Genomic DNA, 13,322 nt, shown 5'->3' with positions numbered 1-13,322 from the left:
AATGTGAATAAGAGCAAGGTTATTAGGTACATTAGGGTTGATGGTCAAGTCAATTGGGAGGTAAGTTTGAATGGAGAAAAACTGGAGGAAGTGAAGTGTTTTAGATATCTGGGAGTGGATCTGGCAGTGGATTGAACCATGGAAGCGGAAGTGGATCATAGGGTGGGGGAGGAGGTGAAAATCCTGGGAGCCTTGAAGAATGTGTGGAAGTTGAGAACATTATCTCGGAAAGCAAAAATGGGTATGTTTGAAGGAATAGTGGTTCAAACAATGTTGTATGGTTGCGAGGCATGGGCTATGGATAGAGTTGTGCACAGGAGGATGGATGTGCTGGAAATGAGATGTTTGAGGACAATGTGTGGTGTGAGGTGGTTTGATCGAGTAAGTAACGTAAGGGTAAGAGAGATATGTGGAAATAAAAAGAGCATGGTTGAGAGAGCAGAAGAGGGTGTTTTGAAATGGTTTGGGCACATGGAGAGAATGAGTGAGGAAAGATTGACCAAGAGGATATATGTGTCGGAGGTGGAGGGAATGAGGAGAAGTGGGAGACCAAATTGGAGGTGGAAAGATGGAGTGAAAAAGATTTTGTGTGATTGGGGCCTGAACATGCAGGAGGGTGAAAGGAGGGCAAGGAATAGAGTGAATTGGATCGATGTGGTATACCGGGGTTGACGTGCTGTCAGTGGATTGAATCAGGGCATGTGAAGCGTCTGGGGTAAACCATGGAAAGCTGTATATGTATATTTGCGTGTGTGGACGTATGTATATACATGTGTATAGGGGTGGGTTTGGCCATTTCTTTCGTCTTTTTCCTTGCGCTACCTCGCAAACGCGGGAGACAGCGACAAAGCAAAAAAAAAAAAAAAAAAGAAATATGAGTAGATGGATCTCTCTTCGTCAGTTCCCTGGCGATACCTGGCTGATGCAGAAAACAATGATCAAGTATAATAGTAATAATATAGATGTTCACTCTTTTTTGTGAGAGTTATTTTCCAGCCAAGTTTTTTTGATTTATTTGTCAGCCCAATTTATCTTTCAGTTTTGATACCTCATCTATCTATCTATATATCTATCTGTCAATCTATCTATCTATCTATCTATCTATCTATCTATCTATCTATCTATCTGTCTTTCTATAGCTTTGACACATTCATCTGGGAACTTCCATCAAAGTGTGGCCACAGCAAAAGATTGTCCATGTCCTTACAAGCCTCTTGCATACACTATTTTATGTATTCTTCCACTATTTCTCTCCCTCCAGTCCTCCAACCTATTTGCCTATGTCACAGGTGGTTTTCCTCTCACACCATCCTCTTTGATTGTAACCACCCAGGCTTGCATTCTTCCCAGATGTTCAAGCCACCTAAAAGTATTACACATCACCCATTCTACCACTTCACAATTCATTCCCTTTGCATTTCCTGCCATACCACATCCCACATACACCCCTTCATTTCTTTCTTCATTCAGTCTAGTCACACAACATGGTCTCCTCAAATAGCTCATTTCCACAGCCTGGATTCTTGACTACTGTGACTCATTCAATGTCCATGTTTTGGCTGCATAGGTTGGGGTTAGGAGGGCTGTGCTGCCCCTTAATCCTCCCTTCTTTTCCATACTTACACCTATACCCTTTATTGTTCTATTAAGAAACCTAGTGACTTTTCTACCCTGTACTGCCTCTCTCCCATATCTCTCCTTCCATATCACCAAAGTTACCCATGACAGTTCCTAAATACTTCAATTCTCTCTCTTTTTCCACTCTTTCTCCCCCACCCCATATCCAAAGCACAATTGAGTACACTTTCTTCATCCACTCTTTAAGGATTTACAGAATCTATACTTTCACTGTTTTCTTTCAAACACCATTTCTTTACTTTTACTTGCATTTACTTTCAGTTGCCTTTGCTTGCACACATAAAACATACTTACAACCTTCTGCAACTCCTCTTCACTCTCAGCAAACATCACAGTATCATCCGCAAACAACTTGCTACTTTTCACCATATCTCACCACCACACTCCATCTCTGCACCCTTTTTCCTAACTGACTTTTGCTTTCATCTCTCTTATCACTCCTAGCTCATATGTATTAAAAAGCCAAGATGACATTACTTATCCCTGCCTCACACCTACATGTATCCCAAGATTTTACCCAACTTTCCATTTGCTCTTACACGTCCATTTGAGTGTCTGTTGAAGGCTTTCACACCATCCAACAGTTTCCCCTACACCATATATCCTTAACACATCCCATAAAGCATTCCACATAACTCCATCATACACTTTCTCCAGATGCATAAAAGCTGCATCCAACTTCTTACCTATCACTAAATACTTTCCCTTGGTCATCTTTACCACAAAAATCTGATCCACACATCCCCTACTTTTCTTAAAACCCCTTTGCTCTTCACTTATTCTGCATTCAGCCACATCCATTACTATATCAATTAACATTTTTGTTTACACTTTTCCTGGTATACTTAACAGACTTATTCCTCTATAGTTGCTGCATACATCCTTGGCACCTTTTCCTTGGAATAAAAGAACAATTATAGCTTTCACCCAATCCTTAGCCACAACCTTTTGTTTCAGTGCTGAATTATATATCATGCATCCAATCTATCAGAGTTTCCCCTCTATACTTCAGCATTTCAGCCATAACCCCATCCACTCCAGGTGCCTTTCCTACATTTAGCCTCATTATTGCCCTTCGTACCTTCATTTTTGCTATAGGCCCTTGCACCTGTATCCTCTTCCTTCCATCCTCCATACCCATGCATGTAATAACTGCTGCCTACCCTTCTCCAGCATTCATCAGTTCTTCTCTTCACTTCCTCCTTTTGATTCTGTAACTCCCCTTCCTTACTCCTTACATGAACATTTCCACTCTTACATCCACTGCTTTCCTTTTTCAACTCCTTCCAGTATAGTTTCTTATCCCAAAACTTTTCACTTAACTTTCTTCCAATATCTTTATTTCTTTCTTTGCTTTCCTTTATCAGTTTCTTAACTTTCTGTTTGCATATTTTATATCCTTCCCTCCTCCTTTGCTGAACTTCCACTGGTACATTCCAGTCAGGCAATCTACCATATGCCTTTTTCTTCTCTTCCACAGCATTTCCAAAGTATTTCTAATCTCTTCTGTCACCGCTCATCGCCCTTTTTATTCCTATATCTCACGACCTTGTATCCAACTACTAATTCTACAACCTTTTTTAGTATTTCTGTAAACATTTTAAACTCTTCATTCACATGCGACTACATCCCTACATTCACTGCACTTCTGTCTAAGCTCTCTGTTACCTTTCTTTCATACTCCTTCCAGCATTTTTCTGATTCATCTCATTTGCCAACAGTTTTAACTCTCCATTCTTCTGTACACCATACCCTCACTTCTCCCTGATCCTCATCCCAACAAGAATTGCAGTATTGTCAAAGTCTCCAAAGAATCCTCTCACATGGCCTTTCTCAAGTCTTTCTTCCATTGCCACATAGTCAGTCAAAGCCTTTTGCTCTTCTCTTCCATCATTTCTCATCCATGTATATCTGTCGATCATTTTGTGCTGAAAAAAGATGTTTGCACGGAGTGAACCCTTCTCAGCACAAATATCATCAAGATAACTTCCATTCTCATTTACTCCAGGCACTCCCGATATACCAACTATCTTAACAATTTCATCACATCCCACTTTCACATTCATATCACCCAATAAGACCATCGCAGCATCATTAATGTATGTGTGAGAAAAAAAATTGGCTCCATGACTAATTTGTGTGGCACATTACTTGTTACTCCCAACCATTGTGAGGCTTGGCCAATAGTCCTTGCTCTTTGTGTATGGCTGGCTAGTCATCCAATTTTTTAACCACCAAAGTACATCTACCTATCTATCTATCTATCTCTGTGTCTGTATCTCTGATGCCTGTTCCTTTCTAGAACTCCCTCATGGGGGTGGCCATGGCAATAGAGTCTCCATTACTAGTGAACTCTCATGCCACTTCTTAGCCTTTAGTGCCTCACCTTTATCAGGTCACTGGCAGAGGGCAAGTCTAGCATAGCGTTTGCAGAGGTTCCTACCTAATGTTCCTACTGACAGCTTCTACTTAATACTCCTGTCTAATATTCCTACCTACTACCTCTACCTAATGCTCCTTCCTTAATGTTCCTACGTACTATCACTTTGCCAAAAGACCGGCCAACATATAATGCCAAAAGAATCTGTTGTTACAAAGAATAGACTGTGTTAGTTAAGTGTTGTCATGTGTGACAAAGAAATACTTTAAGATCATTTATTCATAATAAGTTTTCCAAAATTGACAGATTCCTATATACCTAAAATTGTATAAAAAATGGATCATGGTGAAAACTTAAATGAAAAATACCAAACCAGCAGCTGAGTATTATCAGCAAGAGCCTTGCTGTTTCAATTACAGCCTGATCCTAGAGGATAGTTATCACATCATTGATAAAATGGGTAGTATACCTCCAAGGGATGCAACAATTAGCATATATATGCTGCAAAAAAATACAGCTAAATGGAAAAGCCTTTTCTTAATAACATCAACACTCAAAGCTGTGTTATCCATATGATCAGTATAGCTGTTACACAAATGATGAAAATAAGCCACTATGTATATGTTATGCTGTAAATGGTTGACTAACATTCTATTGTTTTCATTGCTGCTACTTTATTAGATTTCAGCAACACACAAGAACAATACCACAATGAGAAGACATAATTTCCAGTCAGTCATAAACAAGATTCCTGAGAAAAATGTAAAACAGTACTGGAAAAGTAGGCATCTATCTATATCTCAGATTCCTGTTCCCAGATGGATTTCCCTCAAGGGGTTGACCATGGCAATAGAGTTTCCATTGTTAGTGAACTCAAGTACCACTTCTTATCCTTCAGTGCCTCACCCTTAACAGGCCACTGGCAGAGTGCAACTCTAATGCATTGTTTGCAGAGGCTCCTACCTAATGTTCCTACTGACTACCTTTACCTAATGCTCCTTCCTAAAGTTCCTACCTTTTACTTCCACACTTCCACCACATGTTTCTACCTAATGTTCTTGCCTAAATGTCCTACCTACTACTTCTGTCTATTGCTCTCACCATTTTGCCAAAAGGCAGGGCAAGCAAATATTGCTTATCGTAGAAAAATCTAGATTCATGAAGGATGAGTGCGTGAGTTAAGTGTTGTCAAGTGTTATGTATGACAAGGAGAGATTGTATGTTTATGAACAGAATGTTAGTAGTCCATGTGTGGATGAGGCAGAAAGAATAGACACAACCTTACCTATACCATGTAACATTTTTCATAGTCATTGTCAAGCTGAACCTTATTGATTGCTTTCTGAATATCTAGATAGGTGAAAGTACCTGCTTCATTTTCATGAAACATGTTGATTATCACAAAAGAAATTAAGCAGATATGTCAAGCATCAATGTTTTCATCAAAAACCATACTGACAGCTGTTTATTAAGTGGCGATCTTCTAAATGATTAACTCTTTTGTCTTGATGTTGTGGGTGTATCTATGTAGGAAGAGAGTGGCACATTTGAGGCGTAAGTGTTCAGTATCTTCATTGTGGTATTTGCATCCTGGGCATGAAGGGTATTTGGATGTCAGGAATCAGCGTTTATAGTGATACAAGGATTGTTGACATCCAGAACATAGAAAAGAAAGTGACCTTTGTTTTGGGAGTGTGGTTTCAGTTGGATGTATGTCTTGTGGAGTGATGTTGAAGACTAAGTAAAGAGGGCGGTTGTTTGGTGCTTCATGGGTAATTTTAATTTATTATGTTTTATTAGTATTACGTTTGCTGAGAGCAAGGGATCTGAGAGTGGAAGTTACTGAAATGTAAGGCCGGTTTAGGCTTTTATCTGTGGTTATTGACTAGCTATGGAGTGAATTGGATGGGGGATGGGGGGGTCTAGTGCCATCGCTAAGAACTGAGTACCAAGCATGTTGAGGCTGGATTGTACATTTATTGGGAGAATCTTTGTGAATGTGTTGAGTACTTGTGGCTGCTAAGTAGCCAGTGAAGACTAGCAGAACAATGAAATCATTGCCAAGTGGAGGTACCTGATTGTTAGAGGGGTATATCCAAATTGCGCTGTAGGCTGCAAATGCTAAATAAGGGATTAGCAAGGGATGGGAGAGGCATTATTTCACTGCAAGGTAAGGGTTTAGAGTTCTCTGATCCCTCTTTGGCCATTGTCCTAGAGAGAAACAGTTTTTCATTTTTCAAAACTCACTGTTTTAGAATCCTCATTTTCTCGTCACCCCTACATGCCCCCACTACAATCCCTTGAAGAGAGTGGCTAACCTTAAGGTGAACTCCAAGGGTTTGAGACTGGTGGTACAGAGAGCTGAGTGGTGAATTCAGAAATGTGATATCTTGGATAGGGTGCATGGTACAGCATTAGTTGGTGTATTTAAGTAATTTTGTCACTCCAGCTTCAGGATACATAAAAAAGAAAAATTATATGCTTAAAGCAAGGCACTGTTTCTTTTTCCTTTTTTCCATGCTTGCTGAAGATGCCAGTGTTAGCTACATGACTACATCAGCTATAGGAAAACTCCATAGGTGAAAGGTTACTGAGGTTTTTAGTTTAAAAACATGCTTTTCTGAGGCTCAAAGCTTATTTTTTGTGGTCCACCTCATCTCATACTTTTGACTGCTGTCTTAGAACTTTTAAACCTTTCTATCATCATCTGTATTTCTTATATGGTTATATCATTTTACATAAGCATAATAAGTATTTGAATATAAGTATTTGAAGATAAGTATGACAGATTCATCACACCACATATCTCTCTAATTTCTCCTTTCTTTCCTGTTTTCCTTATTCCTGCTGAGCTACACTTGTTATCCATCTTCACTGATCTTAATTGTTTCTCATATGTGCTAAAGGAAAAGTAAATTCTCACATTCATACACATGACCTGGGACAAGGACTCTTATCATGCAGTCTTCTTGCATGCAGTGCATTTTACATATTTCCTGTGTATTAAAGTGAAGATATAATAGAGTTGATAGAGATGCTCTGTGGAAGGTATTAAGAATATATGGTGTGGGAGGAAAGTTGTTAGAAGCAGTGAAAAGTTTTTATCGAGGATGTAAGGCATGTGTACGTGTAGGAAGAGAGGAAAGTGATTGGTTCTCAGTGAATGTAGGTTTGCGGCAGGGGTGTGTGATGTCTCCATGGTTGTTTAATTTGTTTATGGATGGGGTTGTTAGGGAGGTAAATGCAAGAGTTTTGGAAAGCGGGGCAAGTATGAAGTCTGTTGGGGATGAGAGAGCTTGGGAAGTGAGTCAGTTGTTGTTCGCTGATGATACAGCGCTGGTGGCTGATTCATGTGAGAAACTGCAGAAGCTGGTGACTGAGTTTGGTAAAGTGTGTGGAAGAAGAAAGTTAAGAGTAAATGTGAATAAGAGCAAGGTTATTAGGTACAGTAGGGTTGAGGGTCAAGTCAATTGGGAGGTGAGTTTGAATGGAGAAAAACTGGAGGAAGTGAAGTGTTTTAGATATGTGGGAGTGGATCTGGCAGCGGATGGAACCATGGAAGCGGAAGTGGATCATAGGGTGGGGGAGGGGGCGAAAATTCTGGGGGCCTTGAAGAATGTGTGGAAGTCGAGAACATTATCTCGGAAAGCAAAAATGGGTATGTTTGAAGGAATAGTGGTTCCAACAATGTTGTATGGTTGCGAGGCGTGGGCTATGGATAGAGTTGTGCGCAGGAGGATGGATGTGCTGGAAATGAGATGTTTGAGGACAATGTGTGGTGTGAGGTGGTTTGATCGAGTGAGTAACGTAAGGGTAAGAGAGATGTGTGGAAATAAAAAGAGCGTGGTTGAGAGAGCAGAAGAGGGTGTTTTGAAGTGGTTTGGGCACATGGAGAGAATGAGTGAGGAAAGATTGACCAAGAGGATATATGTGTCGGAGGTGGAGGGAACGAGGAGAAGAGGGAGACCAAATTGGAGGTGGAAAGATGGAGTGAAAAAGATTTTGTGTGATCGGGGCGTGAACATGCAGGAGGGTGAAAGGAGGGCAAGGAATAGAGTGAATTGGAGCGATGTGGTATACCGGGGTTGACGTGCTGTCAGTGGATTGAATCAAGGCATGTGAAGCGTCTGGGGTAAACCATGGAAAGCTGTGTAGGTATGTATATTTGCGTGTGTGGACGTATGTATATACATGTGTATGGGGCGGGGTTGGGCCATTTCTTTCGTCTGTTTCCTTGCGCTACCTCGCAAACGCGGGAGACAGCAACAAAGTATAATAAAAAGAAAATAAATATAATTAGAATATCCAAGAAATTCAATATTTAACTCTTTTTAATGAAGGTTTCATCTCTGCATTGTATTCTAATTAATGTAATTAATGAAATGTATTCACCAGTGAATTCCCATTTTGCTAAAGACCTTGTTCACGCACTGTACCTGATTTTTTTTCCACAGATTGTCTCATTCCTGAAAATAAGTAGTTAAGATGTATCCAGCAAATCCAAAGCTGGGTCTGGCACACCTGGGTGCATCCACCTTCTTTGCCTCTGCTCACCCTAGTGAGTCATGTGGTAGCAATGGTTTGCCACTAACACCAAACTCAATACGAATCTATGGTCGAGCTCGAGCCTTGCACCTCATCAACCACCCCCATTTATGTTCATATGTGGATATTCACAGAGGAAAACATGGTGAGTTTCTGTGGATGATTGAATCATTTTTTTATTATATATTCATTGGACAGACTTAGTGTTTAAGCAGCACACTACAGAATTTTTTATGATACTATAAATGCAAAGACCTATGGTTAATGTGCAGGAGAGAGAGATGTAGTGTTTATGATGTCACAGAAGACTCATCATGTTTGCTGTATTTTTCATCACTAATGTAACACGAGGAGACAAAAATCTGTAGTGTCATCAAAGACAGTGTGTGTCCTCCAGATATTTTCAAAGGCAATACATGGCTAAAGTTTGTTTAGGGTACAAGCACATGATGCTCTCAAGGTGAAATCTTCATACATCTGGTTGCTGGGACTAGTGTTTCTAATGGTGTGATCAACTGCCTCAGAGTGCCTCAGGCTATCTTTAGGGAAGGATGTTCTTTCTTTATTCTTCCTGGCTGCCTCTGAGAATTTCACTTCTGGGTGCTGTATTTCTTCTGTCTGTGCTTCAAGATAATTGGCTGTTACCTTTCTAAGTCAGAGGAAGCCTGAATTCTCAACTGGGAGTAAGAGAATGGGGGTTCATGTGAAATATCTTGGCACAGTAGGCACTCTGCACACAGTTCAGTTGGCAACTTCCTGCAACACCTCATTTAGGAGATCAGGACCTTATAGACACAAAAGATGGACCTAGAATACATCTGAAACCTTGCCAGTTCCATGCCTATATATCTGCAGATGGTAATCAAGGCCAAAGGAGACATGAAAAAGTAAGTACTAAAATGTAAGTATGAGTCACCTTGGAAATGTAGGGTGAAGGCAACCCAGGTTTTTTGTAGACACTGAATATACTCTAATTTTTAATGAAGATGAAATGCAATTAATATATGTTTTTCTTCAAATAATGTAAGATTACTGTATTACAGAGAAATTAAATAGAGTAACCTCTTTTGGCCTTTGGACTGTGCAGTTCATCTCAGATGACTTTCCTATACGAAGAAAAGAAAAATAAGAATGACAGAAAAATATTTTCTCATATATGCATGTTATGAAAAAACTACAAAAACATACATATACAACACATATACAACTACATACAATATCAGAATGCACAAGAATATACACATAGACATGAAAAAACACAGACGCACAGCTATATACAAAGGAAAACAAATAGATCAAATTATTTTTATATTTTATTTTGCTTTGTCGCTGTCTCCCGCGTTAGTGAGGTAGCGCAAGGAAACAGACGAAAGAATGGCCCAACCCACCCACATACACATGCATATACATACACATCCACACATGCAAATATACATACCTATACATCTCAACATTTTTTTTTTTCTTTTTCATACTATTCACCATTTCCCACGATAGCAAGGTAGCGTTAAGAACAGAGGACTTGGCCTTTGAGGGAATATCCTCACCTGGCCCTCTTCTCTGTTCTTTCTTTTTGGAAAAAAAAAAAATAAAAAAAAATAAACGAGAGGGGAGGATTTCCAGCCCCCCCGCTCCCTTCCCTTTTAGTCGCCTTCTACGACACACAGGGAATATGTGGGAAGTATTCTTTCACCCCTATCCCCAGGGAATAAACATATATAACATATAAACATATACATATATATATATATATATATACACACAGACATATACATATATACACATGTACATAATTCATACTCTCTGTCTCTATTAATTCCCATCGCCATCTCGTCACACATGAAATAACAACCCCCTCCCCCCTCATGTGTGTGAGGTAGTGCTAGGAAAAGACAACAAAGGCCACATTCGTTCACACTCAGTCTCTAGCTGTCATGTAATAATGCACCGAAACCACTGCTAGCTTTCCACATCCAGGCCCCACACAACTTTCCATGGTTTACCCCAGACGCTTCACATGCCCAGGTTCAAACCATTGACAGCACGTCGGCCCCAGTATACCAGATCGTTCCAATTCACTCTATTCCTTGCACGCCTTTCACCCTCCTGTATATTCAGGCCCCGATCACTCAAAATCTTTTTCACTACATCTTTCCACCTCCAATTTGGTCTCCCACTTCTCCTCGTTCCCTCCACCTCTGACACATATATCCTCCTGGTCATTCTTTCCTCACTCATTCTCTCCATGTGACCAAACCATTTCAAAACATCCTCTTCTGCTCTCTCAACCACACTCTTTTTATTACCACACATCTCTCTTGCCCTATTATTACTTACTCGAATAAACCACCTCACACCACATATTGTCCTCAAACATCTCATTTCCAGCACATCCACCCTCCTCTGCACAACTCTATCTATAGCCCATGCCTCACAACCATATAACATTGTTGGAACCACTATTCCTTCAAACATACCTATTTTTGCTTTCCGAGATAATGCTTTCGACTTCCACACATTCTTCAACGCTCCCAGAATTCTCGCTCCCTCCCCCACCCTATGATTCACTTCCGCTTCCATGGTTCCATCTGCTGCCAAATCCACTCCCAGATATCTAAAACACTTCACTTCCTCCAGTTTTTCTCCATTCAAATATACCTCCTAATTGACTTGACTCTCCACCCTACTGTACCTAATAACCTTGCTCTTATTCACATTTACTCTCAACTTTCTTCTTTCACACACTTTACCAAACTCAGTCACCAGCTTCTGCAGTTTCTCACATGAATCAGCCACCAGTGCTGTATCATCAGCGAACAACAACTGACTCACTTCCCATGCTCTCTCATCCACAACAGACTACGTACTTGCCCCTTTCGAAAACTCTTGCATTCACCTCCATAACAACCCTATCCATAAACAAATTAAACAACCATGGAGACATCACACACCCCTGCCGCAAACCTACATTCACTGAGAACCAATCACTTTCCTCTCTTCCTACACTTACACATGCCTTACATCCTCTATAAAAACTTTTCACTGCTTCTGACAACTTGCATCCCACACCATATATTCTTAATACCTTCCACAGAGCATCTCTGTCAACTCTATCATATGCCTTCTCCAGATCCATAAATGCTACATACAAATCCATTTGTTTTTCTAAGTATTTCTCACATACATTCTTCAAAACAAACACCTGATCCACACATCCTCTCCCACTTCTGAAACCACACTGCTCTTCCCCATCTTCACCCTCTCAATCAATACCCTCCCATATAATTTCCCAGGAATACTCAACAAATTTATACCTCTGTAATTTGAGCACTCACCTTTGTATAATGGCACTATGCAGATATTCCGCCAATCCTTAGGCACCTCGCCATGAATCATACATACATTAAATAACCTTACCAACCAGTCAACAATAGTCACCCCCTTTTTTTAATAAATTCCACTGCAATACCATCCAAACCAGCTGCCTTGCTAGCTTTCATCTTCTGCAAAGCTTTTACTCCCTCTTCTCTGTATATTTTAACTTTCTAAACGGGGAAACAGAAGAAGGAGTCACGCAGGGAGTGCTCATCCTCCTCGAAGGCTCAGATTGGGGTGTCTAAATCTGTGTGGATGTAACCAAGATGAGAAAAAAGGAGAGATAGGTTGTATGTTTCAGGAAAGGAACCTGGATGTTTTTGCTCTCAGTGAAACGAAGCTCAAGGGTAAAGGGGAAGAGTGGTTTGGGAATGTCTTGGGAGTAAAGTCAGGGGTTAGTGAGAGGACAAGAGCAAGGGAAGGAGTAGCACGGCTCCTGAAACAGGAGTTGTGGGAGTATGTGATAGAGTGTAAGAAAGTAAATTCTAGATTGACATGGGTAAAACTGAAAGTTGAGGGAGAGAGATGGGTGATTATTGGTGCATATGCACCTGGGCATGAGAAGAAAGATCATGAGAGGCAAGTGTTTTGGGAGCAGCTGAATGAGTGTGTTAGTGGTTTTGATGCACAAGATCGGGTTATAGGGATCGGTGATTTGAATGCAAAGGTGAGTAATGTGGTAGTTGAGGGAATAATTTGTATACATGGGGTGTTCAGTGTTGTAAATAGAAATGGTGAAGAGCTTGTAGATTTATGTACTGAAAAAGGACTGGTGATTGGGAATACCTGGTTTAAAAAGCGAGATGTACATAAGTATACGTATGTAAGTAGGAGAGATGGCCAGAGAGCGTGTTAATTGACAGGCGCGCGAAAGAGAGACTTTTGGATGTTAATGTGCTGAGAGGTGCAACTGGAGGGATGTTTGATCATTATCTTGTGGAGACGAAGCTGAAGATTTGTAGAGGTTTTCAGAGAGAATGTTGGGGTGAAGAGAGTGGTGAGAGTAAGTGAATATTTGAAGGAGACTTGTGTGAGGAAGTACCAGGAGAGACTGAGTACAGAATGGAAAAAGGTGAGAACAAAGGAGGTAAGGGGAGTAGGGGAGGAATGGGAGGTATTTAGGGAAGCAGTGATGGCTTGCGCAAAACATGCTTGTGGCATGAGAAGCGTGGGAGGTGGGTTGATTAGAAAGGGTAGTGAGTGGTGGGATGAAGAAGTAAGATTATTAGTGAAAGAGAAGAGGGAGGCATTTGGACGATTTTTGCAGGGAAATAATGCAAATGAGTGGGAGATGTATAAAAGAAAGAGGCAGAAGGTCAAGATTAAGGTGCAAGAAGTGAAAAAGAGGGCAAATGAGAGTTGGGATGAGAGAGTATCATTAAAT

General features: G+C 40.5%; 1 protein-coding gene across 2 annotated transcripts in view; it reads left to right on the top strand.

The window, feature by feature from the left end:
- LOC139750928 (TBC domain-containing protein kinase-like protein) overlaps positions 1-13,322 on the top strand; it is a 145,800-nt gene that overhangs the window by 49,391 nt on the left and 83,087 nt on the right. For both annotated transcript variants that reach the window (XM_071665840.1, XM_071665841.1), the window contains exon 2: positions 8,473-8,708. In XM_071665840.1, coding sequence (XP_071521941.1) covers positions 8,504-8,708 — 205 coding nt within the window. In that variant the 5' untranslated portion in view covers positions 8,473-8,503. The remainder of the gene's footprint in view (positions 1-8,472; positions 8,709-13,322) is intronic.

Source organism: Panulirus ornatus, chromosome 10 (genome assembly GCF_036320965.1).
Source record: "Panulirus ornatus isolate Po-2019 chromosome 10, ASM3632096v1, whole genome shotgun sequence".
NCBI lineage: Eukaryota > Metazoa > Arthropoda > Malacostraca > Decapoda > Palinuridae > Panulirus > Panulirus ornatus.
The sequence above is the reverse complement of the archived record's forward strand: the minus strand, read 5'-3'. Positions and strand labels throughout refer to the sequence as shown.